The sequence below is a fragment of the Sturnus vulgaris genome, chromosome 7, assembly GCF_052056855.1.
Source record: "Sturnus vulgaris isolate bStuVul1 chromosome 7, bStuVul1.hap1, whole genome shotgun sequence".
Lineage (NCBI taxonomy): Eukaryota > Metazoa > Chordata > Aves > Passeriformes > Sturnidae > Sturnus > Sturnus vulgaris.
Genome location: NC_142249.1, coordinates 18,886,242 through 18,901,905, shown reverse-complemented (window position 1 = coordinate 18,901,905; position 15,664 = coordinate 18,886,242). Strand labels below are relative to the sequence as shown.

The 15,664-nt window shown below is 37.2% G+C and overlaps 1 protein-coding gene and 1 long non-coding RNA gene across 2 annotated transcripts in view; one reads left to right on the top strand and one right to left on the bottom strand.

Moving 5' to 3' along the window:
- PDE11A (phosphodiesterase 11A) overlaps positions 1-15,664 on the bottom strand; it is a 106,356-nt gene that overhangs the window by 84,415 nt on the left and 6,277 nt on the right. The window contains exon 2 of the mRNA XM_088167967.1: positions 8,918-9,076. Within this exon, the coding sequence (XP_088024093.1) occupies positions 8,918-9,076 (159 nt within the window). The remainder of the gene's footprint in view (positions 1-8,917; positions 9,077-15,664) is intronic.
- Positions 1-15,664, top strand: part of LOC148223188 (uncharacterized) — a 97,689-nt gene that overhangs the window by 79,516 nt on the left and 2,509 nt on the right. Inside the window, exon 3 of the long non-coding RNA XR_015804814.1 lies at positions 11,065-11,210. This is a non-coding gene — a long non-coding RNA (uncharacterized LOC148223188). The remainder of the gene's footprint in view (positions 1-11,064; positions 11,211-15,664) is intronic.

Here is a 15,664-nt window from a genome sequence, read left to right as displayed (position 1 = left end):
GTAGTACCATATTCACAGCTATTCTGCTCGGTGGGACAAGTCTGCAGGGCTGCTCCAGCTCAGACCACAACATGTGGCCCTGCTGTCCTATAAGATATCCCACTGACACCACATGGCAGCTAGGACATCCTCAGCTCTTGGATGTCCACAAGTCCATTGCTGTTTGGCACTAAAACCATGACACAACACTGGAGAGCTATTATCAATGAATTTGCTTTGTAACCATGACACCAGCTTTTCAAAATGCTAGTCTGTTTTTATACAGCAAAAGCTTTTTCTTAGGAAAAAATTCCCAAACCCAACACAAACTCTACCCAAAAAAACAGAAAAGAGAAAAAAAACATGGTTTGCTTTTGCCCATTCTACCACATGGACAGCAAGTTGCCAGCAAATTAATACTTAGGTTAAATTTATGTCAAGTTTAGTCCAAAGACTTTAGCCCTAATAGCTGCCATATAAATATTGTTTTGTTTCACTAAAAATGTATGTGGGTAATTATTCTAAGTAATAAGGTTCCCCAGAGACCAAATTAACAGTTAAGGGTCCTACTCAGAGCTTTCACAAAGTGCTGTTAAATGAAGCATTCTTCCTGGTGCCCCGCCCCTCTCACTATGCTGTTGAGAGGAAATATTTGTCTAAATACAGTTCAATAAACCTGTTAAGGGTTACCTGAAGTGCAATGCCTGAATAATTTCCTGCCTGAAATTTCTGACCACCATTCACTATTATGAACAATGTGGCTCAATTCTCCTACAGTTCCAACAACATTTCAACTGCAAAAATCATCATAATATTTTAACCCTAGTTTAGTGCTCGCCAGCTATGAAAGAGATGCAAAATGATTATCATTATTGGCTAAACTACTTTAGCTTACATAGTTTCAGTGAGCTCTAGTCTAGAACATGTAATCTGGCTGCCAGTAACTCTTAGTCTTGTTGACTAATGTTACTGGTAACCCATGTTTTTCATGCTTTGTTGTAGGTTGGGGTTTTTTGAATTGAAAACACAACATCCACAGCAATTCAGTGAGCTCTGGAATCTTTCATATGAACAGACACAGTTTTTGCTAAAATTAACAATCAGCAAAATGAACTAGTTGAGCGAGAAACAAAACTTTTTTCATGATGATGCAGTGACAGCAAGATGACAACAGAAACAATGAAGACATGCCCAGGCTTTCAAAAACAGTTCTGGGTATCACTAAAAGGTAGTTTTAAAACACTAAGAAAAGTGCAGTTGTTGGTTTTTCAGGCTCGAGTGTACAAAAAATGGGTTCAAATTTCATCTACTTCTCCAGATCTGAAAAGTACCAGTGGTCAGAGCAGAGAAGAGGCACTGACAAGGGGTTTTGGGGAGCACACAGTCCTCCTGCCAAAGCAAACAGATGACTACAGAAAAAACTGCTGCACCAGGTGGGAGCTGGTGAATATTTTTAGGGCAAAACAACTAGGCTGAAAATGAATTGGGAATGACTTTTCACTCTGTTCACTAAAAGCAAAACAGTAAGGAATAACATTAATAAAAGTCACATGGCAGTTCCTCACACAATATGCAGGATATTGTGAAAGTTATAACTTTTCTTGCTTCAAGAAATGCCTGAATAAATTCCTAAGCAGAAAATCCCTGGGGTGGTATTAAATACAGAGATACCATGTCTGGTCCTGAGCTGCAAATAACAGTACACTGGTGGGCTGTATGAGAGAAATACCATCCCATGCTTGCCTTATTCCAGGCATTTGCTTTCAGCTGCTGGCAGAGAAAGGTCCCATGAAAGAGGAGGACAAGAGTTTTATTCATTTGTGGCCACAGATTTAAACAGCCATTTCCCAGATAGAGGGGAAACACATTGCTGTATCCTCCTCACAGGCATTACAGCTATATTGCTGCTTACATACTCCAGCTGCTGAGATGCAGACAGGAATTTCTCAGGTGGACAATTGCAAAGATAGCGTGGAGGAGGGCTGAATTCCTTGTCATGTACAATCAGGAGTTTGCCAGTTAAAGAGCAGTTACACTTTTGCTAACCAATCAAAGACAGCAGGGTGGCACAATTTTCATGGGAGTGAGAAACACTATAGGTAAAGCTGAGACAGAGAGGTAGAATACTATATGCAAAGCTGGGACTATTAAGCAAACTGCTGAAATGGATTTTTTTTGTAATTGTTTTGGTGGTTTTTCACCAGATCTGTTCAAATAAGGGATGCTACGTCCAAAGAAAGCAGTCAACAAGGTTTCAAAAGCTTAGACTGAGTCAAAAAGAAGGAAAATTATTTCCTTATTATAAAGTAAGAATACTTAAAATTGAAAATCTAATAGCACTTATGGAACTGCCTAATGCCATTTTTAGAATTATGTTTCAGAAGAGAGATCACTCGAAAGTGATTTGCTCAAGGGGATACTGTGAATCAGTGCTAGAACAACAATACTGTTTTAATTACAGTTTCTTATTAAGCTTGTATTAACTTCCTGAAGGTCAGAGGTTGACTTAATTTTTAGCAAAATTATTTGCTAAGAAGCTTCCAATATCTCATCATGTAACCTATAGCTACAGATAGGCTCTGCATCACTATTCCAGGGGGAAATACTTTTGATGGCAGGAACTGCTGTATGAACATTTCATTCTGCTGCAGGAAAGTTAGGCAATTCACAGGAGATGCAAAATGCTATTTTCTAAAAGTATATCAGGCCTTGAACTTACTATGAAGAACAGCTAGGGAGAGCTGAATAGACTGACAGAAGTTCAGAAAACACTTCACTAGGGACCAAGTTCTCCCATCCAGCCCACGGGGCACATCTCCAGTAACTGTCAGAAATAAAGGCTTCACCAGCTGCTGACCACAAAGATTTCCTCTTACATGCTTCTCTAACAGGGCCCCAGTGCAGATTTCACTTCAAGCATGCAAGATTTTTCTAATAAGCCATCTGATCAAAATAATTTACTTGGTTTAAGGGAGTTTTGTCAAGAAAAGAAAGACAGCTGAAAGTAAAAAATTTATTTCTTAGGTAAAGGAACAGCAAGGTTTACCCCAGAAAAAAAACCCAAACCAACAAAAAAACAAAGCCCAACCAAAAACAAAACAACAACCAAACAATGAAAACTAGTTTTTCTAATCAATTCTTTATATAGACAGTAGCTAAGAGTTACACTGTAACACAAGTACACATCATAGCTTTCAAGACCCGCAGGCTTTCTTCCTGATCACAGATGTATCAAACAAAATTCTAATCCTCTCGAGCCTTTGTATTATTGTTTTGGTATTCCAGGATTTTAAGTGAAAAATCCATTAATAAAAAAATGTAATATTGACATCACACTTTCTAGTTACTAAGGTGTCTGACAGTTACCATCAGAACTGCAGAATTCTTAGCTTTTAGGCTGCCTGTTGAAAAATTTATTCTGCTTCTGATTGAATAATGCAGTATGGCTGCCCAAAGGCTTCCATGATCATGGCATTTGGGTGCATTACCAGTCTTCCTGAGAAAGTTGCTCTTGGGTTTGACCAGTAGAGATGTGGGCTCCTTTCTCCTGCTGCAATGTCTTGTGAATACTAACAAGAGGAGAAAACAGAACACAAGCTCCAGGGCTATTTCTATGCTTCAGAATCTGCAGGAATACCCAGCGTTTCTCTTAGTAAGATTTAGACTGAAGGTACTACTGAATGCTTCATAATTCATGCCTCTGAATATATGAGCTATCCTCATCACTCCTCTGGATTTTTTTCAAACTAGGATATAATTAGTAAAAGCAATTTTTTATAATGGGACTGTACAAAGCATGAAGGAAAGCAGCACAGTTGACTGTGAACCTGTCTCCTCCAGTGGAAGCAACAGGAGCCCAAACTGCTCCTTAACCAATGTCTTTTCAGTGGTCTGACATGGATGAATTTAAGCTTCATAAATAGAATTGGGGGTCTGCATTAATTAAATGTTCTTATGTTAGAAAGGAACAGAAGTTTGATTTTTAAAAGCCCATTAAATCAGCAGACATTCTTTTGTGTAGTTTAGTGAGCTCTGAGTCAAATAGATAGTAGCCAAATGACAGTCAAGGTTTACAGATAAGAGCTCTTATTTATTCAAGTCTCTCCATATTAACTAAGAAGATACAAGCACAAGCAATATGGGAAGAACCATCAGGTTCAGATTCCTGCTGGCAATTGCAGGAAGAATCCAGATGTCTTGTGTAAGAGAGTAAGGAGAGTAAGGAAGGTAAGAACAAAATTTCAGTCCCCACCAAAGAAACGCATGACAATTTGTCTTGAGCTGTTCTATAGAGGAAACCCTTCCTGACACCAAATCTGACCATTGGTTTGTTTTATGGTAACATCTAGAGGCGTCAAGCAAGTATCAAGAATTTAGTGTAAAATGTACCAGAAACACACAGCAACAAAGTAGCCCACGAGTCTAGGAAAATATACATTTATATCTGAAAAAATATATAGTTCACTGAAATATCCCTGGAACACATCTTAGGCAGGTTTCCATACCTCAGAGATAAGGATGTCCGATTCAAATATTAACTGCCAGTCTCAATATAGGGAAGTTTTTGTTAAGTTTTTAGTACATTTTGAGTCTTAAAAAATAATCTAGACTTTCAGCTTAACTTGAAAGCATGACTGAATGTATACAAGACTGAAAGAAGTCCATGCAAATGTCTGTCATGGCAGTCATTTTGTGCTGTTGGTTGCACACCAATGGTGTTAAGCTGCCTTGCTAAAGCGAATATCCTAGTGGCAAATTGCTTTAAACTCCCCTGCAAGACAGTTCAGTTACTGTGATTTATTTTAATTTAGATTTGTGTAGCAAGTACTTCTCGAGAAGTGTGCCTAATAGACCATTAGAGTTTTCCCAGATAGCTGTGGTGCTTCAGCACCTTCATCCTTCAAATGTCTTCTTTATTTTCAGTCTTCTTTCAGCAAATTTGTCTCTTGCACTGAGAGGTAAGTGACATATGGGCCACATGATACCTTTGAGGATGATGCCATTTTAAAATAATAGCTTTTGGAGTCTCTCTGCCATGCCAGAGTACCAGAGGCAGGTATTAGCAGGAGGTTGTCACATACTACAATATATGGAACACACAAAAAAATTCTTCATCTGATTTGTTTCTCATGTTCCTTTGTAGTGAGTCCATCAATTGTTTTCAGGTGACTTTTGTAAATTCCACACATTCATCGAGCTGGAGTTATCATTTTCACAGCAAACAGAGATGCTTGCCTGTTCTGGATCACTTCCCTTCCTAGCAGTTTTATTTACAGTTGATTACTTCCCTAAGATAAAGGAATGGTCCTTACTGACTTTGAAATTGCTATCTGCCAGAGTGACTCTAAGCTCATCATGCAAAAACTCCCAGAAAATGAATTAGCAGGTATAGCAAAATCGCTGGAAATCATTCATCACTATGGCAGACCTGGTGTAGGATATATTTAAGATTTAGTGGATATGGACCAAGAAGAGTGCAATAAATTGGAAAATTCAGAATCACAAATCTGCTATTTGGAATGTAAGAAATAAGATGTTGGAGCATGAGAACACTTATCTTCAAGCCCCCACAAACCAAATACACATCAGATAAATCATGGAATCTATGGACATATATACTTCTTAATAAAACTATCCACAGAGCACAGACAGCCAAATCCAGCTCTTACTTCCCCCTCCCAGGTCTCACTGCATTCAAACTACTGATTTTCAGCAAAACCAGCAGGGTTTAATTCGAGATGGCAGCCTTGGGTACTTTTCCTGCAGTCAATTCACTTCTTTCAGACGAGGGAGATGTCAGAGGCAGAGAGAATCAGGATGCCAATTTAAGTGACCGTGGAGCTGCTGTTGCTATTTGTTAAGCCTCTCTGATGGAGGACTAGATTTGTTTTGGCACTGAATTTCAGAAGACTCTAAAGGGAAGACAATAATCTAAACCAGACTGTCAAACTCTTGTTAGGCTTTTCTCACCAGTCCTGGAACAAGTATGACTCACCAGCAAATAGCACATTCACTTAAGTGAATCCTCAGCACAGTACAGGGAATGCATATTGGGTGCACAGTTCTTTCCAAGGGTTTGGGGCTTTTATCTTTCTGCTTTTTGTGAAGATGAACTGGTGTCTTCATTTGCAAAATACATGTAAAAGTGTGTCACCTGCTATTTTTCCAAAAAGTTACCAATTACACAACATAGAGTAATAGTTATAGTTATTATGGGTAATAAGGTATTCTAATATTGTTGGTATCCAGCTGAAAATCTCCAAAATCAGTCTCTTCAACTGAGGCAGTAATTTTGGGGTGACAAAATGCATTGTGACACTGAACATCTTCCTCTCATGCTTATGGCTGTCATCTAATTTTGCACTTAAACAATGAATTGGCTGAAACATCCCTAACACCAAAAGGAGAAAAGAGATTGGCAGTGGGAAACAATATTAAATGTGCAAAGTCCACTTCTATTTGTTCTTAGTGCTATGCTTTTAACACTGTGGTCAGACATGTAAAAGAAAACCCTGAGAATTTGCCACAAAAGACAAAACCAGAAGAACTTTACAATAGAATACTTTATTTTAGATACTGCAAAATAGAAACTTGGTTACAGCTTGAGAGCATTAAAAACTCCTCAAACTTTAAATATTTTATTTGCTATTAACTTACTGAAAACAACTAAGAGTACATAAAAATGATGCTAGCATCTACTTAATTCTAATTGAAAACATAAGTCTTTGTTTCCTATTGACTCAAGACAGCAGTGCCGCCAAGAGACATTTCATTATACAATATAGTCTTGTCGTTTTATAAAAAACTCCAACAGATTATTTTAATTGCTTTGCATAATATGAAGAGAGAAACGACACTTGCAAACAAGAGCCAGACTCAAATGATACTGACATTTCTCTGAGAGGGTTTCTGGGACAGGAAAAAGACTGCTAATTTACATTTTCATTTTCTAACCGTTCTGAAGCTGCTGATTGTCAGAAGCTGTAACATCAACATAAAGCTGCATAAAGGTCTTTTGCCAGCTACCTATCAGGCATTTCTGTACAAGCCACCTCAATACCCAGGCTACCAAAGGTTTCTTTTCTTATTCTGAAGAGGATTTCTCAGTTTTCACCTGCCTCCTTTCCTCATAAACATCTATGTTGATATTATGGTTAAAAAAACCTGTTTCCTAATCCTACAAGACAGTTCTGAAAGTATGTGTTCTCTTGCTTCCCAGAGGTATGTTATGCTTTCTAGGTTACCAACTGAGTGAAAAAAACTTACAAGCACAGGATTTCAAATAACAGCACATGGATTGCCAGGCCTCATCAAATCCAAGATCTATTACAGGGCAAAATTATGGTTATGTTCTCGTTTAGTTTTCCATAAAATCTACGTGTCAGATCCCATTCAATGTATTCTTGAAGAGTTCTAACACACAGGCTTATAACTATAACAGTGATATAAATCACGAAAAACAAAATAAAGATGACAAAGTATGGACAATTTACTGATTTTTAGATAATTTTTGATAGTCATGAATGAAAGCAAATGCCACAGCATCAAATATTCATACATTAGAATATTTATGTAATACACATTTCAAATATACACAGTAGTTTTGCTAGTTGAAAGTATGATAATCAAATGTAGGACTCGTTAAAAGCTGTATTTTAAATAAAATTCCCTTTACAAGGACAGTACTAATAAAGAGAAGTGCTGAAAACCCCTGTTCAGGGAAGGTTTAATTTGCATTTAGTTACCCATTGAGGTATATAGTGCTAATAAATCAATATTCAACATCCAGGATTCTCAAGAATCAAAGGTAACTCAGAGGCAATCTATGGTTACACAAGTTCAGTTTCTAAAGAAGGAATTTAAGAAGTACTGGATAACTTCATATAAGGTACCAGCTGAAAATTGAGAGTTATATTTAAAGTTAGTTAATTCAATCTAAATCACTATGCCAAATCTGTTACACAAACACCTTGCAGAAATAAAAAACTAGAGTTAATTATTTTTATTTTTTTAAAAAGGGTGTATAACATTAAGTGCATTTGAATCAATATAAAGAGCTTTTTGGAGGAAAAGTCTGCCTCTAACTACACTTCCACAAAAATGAGATTTAACACTATTTCAATACACAGAAGAGTAGTTATGTGGTTAAAGGAGATTCCACTTCTCTCTCCTGAGCTGACAGAGTTGCAGTTCTGCTCCTCCCCAGTTTGCTGCCCTCTACTATTCTCTTCCCCACTCACATTTTGGCTTCATGCACATTTTCCCTCCAAGGTCAGCTGAATACATTTGCCTTAACAGCAGCATTTCCTATTCCCCCGTCTTTAATTCAAGCTCCTTCTTTGCAGATACTTCTACTTTCCTGCCTTTTGAGCTCACTTTACTCTCCAATTCCACCTGAGATACACATACCTAGTGTTCCTTCCCATCCTCTCTGTCCTTTTGTCCTTAAGTATTTACAAGTCTCAAGTATTTTAGAATAACAGTTTTGTATATGCATAATTTCCTCTAAAATAAAATTTCTTTTGCATATGCTACAGGCATTTATCCCATGGAAAGTACTAAGACAAGATCTTGATTTTTAGAGTTAGCAAGCTTAGGAGTATCTCTGTGATAATTTCCTCCCAAACTAATTCTTACAGGTGAAGTTTTCAAAAATAAAAAAGTCTTCCTACTAAGGTCTACTACATAAAAAAAGGTCTGAGATAAAATTTCAGCCAGAGGAACTCAGATATTTGCAGAACAGAATGTCTATTTTTTTTCTTTCTTATTTCTATTACATTTTCTATTGAAAACAACAAAAATGCACACTTTGTTATGCATTTCCAGAAAAACATTATAAACGCAAATTACATGCTATTTACTTATTAAGTCTCTTTAGACAAGTCTTCTGAATCAGAGAAAAAATTTAGAAAGCAAGCAAAAGCAAAGGTAACCTTACCTTTTCATCATCATCAGAAAAAGGGGCACCTCCTGGGGTCTTATTTATTGCTTGGGCAACACCAATAATCTCTCCATCACTGTTTCTTATGGGCATGCACAAGAGTGACTTTGTCTTGTATCCAGTCAGTTTGTCAATCTCATCATTAAAGCGTCGATCCTTGGAAAGGAAATAAGGAAACATTAACATGCATTTCATATATCCAAGCTTTCTTCAGACAGCAAAGTACTTTTCTCAATGTCTGATATGGTATTTTTCAGTAGCATTAGGCTGTTGCTTCTCTGTTATCAGCCCATTCTTTATTAGCTGTTTTTCCTCACTTTTCTCAGGGGTTCAGTACAAGATTTACCATTACATACTCACATTCACTGAATCCCCAAATTTCTACCTCAATTAGAAGGATGCCAGCAAAGACTGATATCTGCCATTAGTAATGTGACCATACATGCACACTTCTGCTAGGCCCTGCTGCCATTTCACACCCATACTCTGTAGATGCTCATGATGTTTCTCTCAAGTAAATGAAGACTCTTTTTGGCCCGTTTCTGTCTGTTCAAGTAAGACTTGTTATGTATGGACTGGTATTCCAGTGCAGTACAAACATGTCCTCAAAGAAATACAGTCAAAACCTCAGCTCTTTCTGGAAAACTAAATGCAGGAATGTCCCTGTTCAAAAAAGGCACTGTGCAGCAATCCATTTGCTGGAAGAGTAAAGCCCAAACTGCAGATCATAAAGTAACTCAAAGGAGGCTGAAAACTTAAGAGGTAGTGCTGACATTACTTTTGTTCACCTTGGTAGAGCACAGTCTTCAACAGCTCTTCTATCAGCCTGAGAGGAAATTGCTGCTTTTCACTGGCAGCAGCTCTGTTCCTCCAGGGTGAAGTTAGCATTGTGCTGCAGGCAATAGTTAAAGCCAGCTCAGACTCTCCTAACATGAGGGAACTAAGCTGTGGTACAAAATTAGGCACAACTTTTTCTTTTCAAAAGTTTAAACAATATTGGCCTTGAAATAATGCCCATATTTGTCTCAAGTCATGAAAACAATCCACAGTCCTTAATTTGATTGTGATGAGGAACTCATTAATTTTTTACTGATATTAAAGCTGACAATTTTATATCTATTTCTATCTCCCTGTTGTAAATTCCAGATGCTATAGAAATAGTCTCTTCTAGTCACTTTGTGGCATAATTCAGAAATGCTCTATTTTTACCCCTTATAAAGATTAACATATACATTTGGTTACTTTATTACTTATTGCACATTTTCCAACATCTCAACCAGAAGGCATTAATACCAAATGTACCCAACAACTTCTTTGGGAGAACCAGAACTTTCATGATGGATGTTTTTTAATAACAGCATCAAGGATGCAGATCTGCCTGATCTTGTGATCTTTCTATATGCTTCTAAACACTTTTATATCAAGTTCAATACAAGCTGAACTGTTCTGCACCGTAGAGAATCCTGCTTAGAAAGATACAGTTCTTCTACAACAGAAGAAAGGAAAATGCAGTGCAATTATCACACAGTAGGCTTCACTAATGAATAAATTAAATATTTCTCCCAGTACTTTCTGGCAATGTCTGAACTACTATCTGGAATTAGTTGCCGTTGCTGAAATATTGGTAAGATATTTTGTGCTACTGGAGAGACAGTCCCTGCTCTACTAATTTTGTACCAAGCAAAGCAGAGCACATGGGGAGAACACTGAAAAAACAAATGTGCCTTGAGTAGAAATACCGTTGTTGATTGACACCAGTGGGCCTTACAAAAAAGTAAACCTTCAAGGGGCAGTTTAACTGAAAAAAACAGCTGTTGGTCACACCAGAAGTGAGTTGAGATTTTCTCATCTGAATACACTCCATGCATGTGGTATATGTAGTCATTGCCTTTTCAACAGGCCTCGAGATTAACATAAAAAGTGCTGTTTGATCTGCAGGGCGTGGTGGCACACAGGACCTGTCTGAACGAGATACACACAACAGCTGCCCCTGTTAGCAACAGATGTAATGACCAGCTATGGAGCCACTGCTCCTTAATGGATGCTGTGGAGTAGCAGAGACACAAGGGGGATTAGCAGTCTGAAAAGTGCTGGTGTTTCCTTTAATGTACAGCTCATTCCTGCTGCATTGCTTCTCTTTTCAGGCAGATCATGGAAGTTTCCTCTTGATAGCTCTCTCTCTGGAACCTCTATACTAGGAGGAAGCAGGATATCAGATTATATCCACTGATGCTAGAGAACTGGATGACCTTTTGCAGAAGGGTATTACATCTTGGAGCCAAAACTAAAGGTACAGCAGTCTAAGATAAAGTTAATGAATTTAATTGGAAAAATGAGGCATTATTGAGAAAAAACTCAATAACTTGGTAAAAACTGAGAATCATCAAGATGTGAAATGAACCTACCCCTAAATCCTTTGTGGAAAAGCATGCCAGAATTTCATTTGAGTGACATTTGAGAAAGTGATAAAGAGAGATATGTAAGTGAACAAAATAAAATGCTGCTCCTGGCAACATTGATATTGTTAAACCATGCAATATGCACAGAAAACAGTGACTGGATGACCTGCATTATGTTCCAAACCTCTTGTCCCCACACTCTCTTCTTTCATCATTTATTGCCATAATAGGACATACGTAGCAGGATCTAAGAAAAAGGTTTTACCAAGTTTAACAGTACCAATAAAAACTTTAATGCCCAGGTGTGTACTGTGATGGCCAAGAATGGACAAAATTTATACCTCTCTCCCCTCATAGGGTAGTGACCTTGAGCAAGGAGACCTGTTTAGAAGCTGATAACAAACCCGGTAAGTCAGAGAGAAGCTCTGTCAGATTGCAAACATTTTGAGATATAAGCTGCATTATCCCACGTGTTGGAGCAGCCTGCAACACAACAGGGTGCTCGTTTGCACCAGGCTCCTGGGGAGTAAGGAGTTTCAGGGTTTATGACAGCAATGCAATACTTGCTTTTAAGTTTTTTACAATTAAGACATACATTCAGAAATCAGGGGCAGACTAAATAAAAGCTTTTGAGAGAGAGAGACTTCACCATAATTGTAATTGTACTTACAGTATTTTCATGCAAGGAACACTCATGAATTAACATCTTCCAGTGACTGTTTAAAGCATTACTAAATACTGCTTTGGTTCCATATAATGAGTTTTCTACACAGAGATATTAAAAATGTGAAGGCTGAGGCACTTTTAACTGGAATTTCACATCTGCCACCAAGGAAATGTTGCTCCGTAGGACAAAACCTATCCCAGTCTTAAGGATATTTAATTGGTTGTAAATGTTACCCTGTGAAAGGTGAATGAAGTAAAAACAAAGAAGACAGCAAGTGTGATCCATCAATCCAAGTGCTGGTAATCCAGTTACCCACACAGGAACAATCCTGTCCCAGGCATTTGGACATATTTGAAGATTGCCAGTGAATGAGAACAGACAAGCATCCCCATGGTTTTGTTCTGTAGAAGACCAGATTAAGGTGCAGAAATGGTTCTTTTTTCCCATTAGGGTTCTAGAATCATATATTATCAGAATCTCAACTTTAGTTGAAAGTTTTGGTTTCTGAGCAGTTTTACCAACTGCCTTTTGGTGTTGATTTTCAGTTGAAGTTGGTAATACATACATTGTTAGCAAACACACAAGTTTCACTGTGTTTTTCTGTTTTCTTCAACATAGGATAACTCTTTGAACTTGAAAACTTGTCTTTTTATAACTTTATCAAAACTAGTACATTTTATGTGAGCATTATTATAATTATTTAAAACAAACAAAAAAAGTTATAACCCTAACCCAATTTACCTAAAATCAAATGGAGGATGAAATCTGCTTGATAACATTTCCAGGAATTAAGTCTTCATGACAAAGCCACTTCCTCTTTCTTTAGTATCTAAGGAAAAGTGTCTAATCTAGTGAAATGCACCAAATCCCTCAGCTAAAGCTGACAGCTAAAAGAGAAAGCCATTTTTGATTTTTTGATTTTTCAAATCTTTTCATGACACTACAAAAAATGTTCAATTATCAAGCCTATTCTATTATATTTTACCATTTACAGCACCATTTTTTGTTGTTGCTTTGGGTTTTTTTACTTTAGAAAGGGCTCTATTAAAAAAAAAAAGGCACAGAAACTTGCATCAAAATTTCCTGGATTATACTGTATTTAAATTACTGGTTTAAGTTGCTAAGTTGCATCAAAAATAACTAATATAAGTATTGTGACAGCATCGTTAATACCTGAGTATTACTGTAGTACCAAACTGCATGGGATAGACAAGTTTGAGTGAATTTATAGAAAACCTTCCTCCAAGAGCCATTACAAAAACAAAGAAATGGAACTTGGAAGATTTCATAACTAGATTCATTTTCCTAATCACACTTCCTGTAAGTATAATACATAAGCTTTTATAGAAACAAAAAAGAGCAAGAAATCTAAAAGAGCAATCGCAAAGACAGCAAGTTCTCTAGATTCAAAGCATAACATTAAAAAGCTAAATACAAATAAAAAAAATTAGGGCATGCAGTCTGTTCTAGATACACTTTTCTAAAAATCACATATGGTGCAAATTACATTGTGCATAAACAGGAAACAAAACCCAAGCAATAAACCACTAAAGGAGATAAGGGGAAAACCTTGTAGACAAGAAACTCGCACAAAACACAAGTAATAAAGCACTCTCTGAAGAGATTTCCATGTAAGGATTGCTGCAGCTATTCCTGCCATCTCCCCCAAAATCCCTAAGTTCCCAGAGACAAAGGCAGCAGGAGAACAAATAAGTACCAGGCAGCAGCATTGCAAACCTAATTCTCCCAAGTAAATAAGCAGAGTCCACTTGTATTGTCACTATTTATACAGTGATGGCAATATTACTTATAACAAAAAAAATACTACAACAGATAGGACACATGAAACAGCTCAGCCAACTTATTTCTTTATTCCCAAAACAATTCTTATAAAAGGAGAGAACATTGATTCTCAAAAATTTTTAAGTTCCAGATTTGAAACTAAGACCATATATAGTCTGAATTTATAAAGTAGTTTACTTTGAAAAAATTGAATAGTTGTTGATTTTCAACAATGCAATACTAAAAGCTTTTTGGTGTTTTTTTTTCCCCTGCATATGTCAGGAGTTTGGAGCTTTGTTTAGTTTGATTGGTGGGAGTGTCTCATATGACTTACACTCTTTTTCTGAGCACTCTTTCAGTTATTAGTTTGACAATGCACATTAGTAACAATGCATGTTTATCTAACAATGACTTGCAAAAAATTAATGTGAAAAAATAATATAATGGTCTTTAACAGGAAGAAAAGACTTTATATGCACTTGCAAGTCTGTAAACACAAGTGCCTAGCTAATAATAAGCATAATTACAACTCATGCTTCATAGTCTGAACTGATCAGAAGTAAGGGTCAGAAAATATTCCTCTATAGGACATACCTAGATCCATCACATAAGGATTTTGTTTTTTTTTTCAAAACAAACTCCAGAGAGATCACCAATAGCATGAAGGTGAGTCATGTTGTGGCCTTACATACATCAGATTCTGTGCATTTCTAGTCTGATTGGGTCACTCTAAAATAAACTGTTTGCAAAGAAAAATATTTTTCCTCTAATTTTCAATATTTACAGATGACATCTGGTTACTCCAGCACATTGGCTCTCTCTCCCCTCCTGTACCAGCCCTGACATAGGCACCACTGGGCACCAGTTATAACCATGCCCATGTTCCCATCTTGTTCTAATATTTACTTGGGACAGGACTTAGCCCTGACCTCCTAAATATTCATGATTCTTGATAAAAGACATATACACACAGGTGGCTTTAGAAAGCTAATACTCCTCTGAGCAGGGAAACCAACAAGACTCCTGGGTGTTTCAAGGGAAATCTGTGTATGGATTCAAACCTAGCACCTGCTGGAGATCACTCAGGTGGGCAACACAGTTTCAAGTGTTACAGCAGCAGTCTAATTGTGACAAAGCAGTAATGTTTGTTATTGACAAAGCAGCACTCATTTTGAAGTGTGCACTCTAGAGATGTGAAGCTCAGGCTGCAGAGAGTTGCTGTTGCCCTGTTAACACATAACTGCTCAGCCATTACTTTATTTTTTGTAGTTTGCCAATAGGGTTATTTTAGAAAAGTAAAACAAATTAACTTGCATAATGATGCATGTATACTTCTTAAATGTGTAATTCTATAGAAAAGCTATGCAATAGCATACAACTGTAAATAACCAAAATGAAATATCCATTTGTTTTGAAAAATTGAAAGCCAATCAAGCAGAACACCAAAATAATTTACCACACAAAACTACAGCTTTACTCAGTCTTGTGCTTGTAACAGGACTTCAACTAAAATCTAAAGGGCCAAATCCTGCAGTTTTTTCTCCTTGTCACTGACATGCTCTCATAAAATATATATATACACCACTTTCTCATGAGGAACTATAGGCCATAGAACGTCACCAGTTTCACATCTGTTCTACAAAGACATTCTAGAATGTCTGAGGCAAAAAAAATCTGAAAACATCTGTACTGTTCAGACAGATGAATTGGCTGAGTAATAAACCAGTTAATGTCTATCAGCTTACCAAAAGGAAAATCACCCCAGCTCTCCAAAACATTTTTCCTGCCAAAGCTCTGTAGGGCCAGCAGCCCAGGGATCTGCTGCAGGAGGGAGAGCTGGAGACTAGTGCAGGGTCTTGCGGCAAAGAAGCCCCACCTGGGCACCCTGAGCACAGC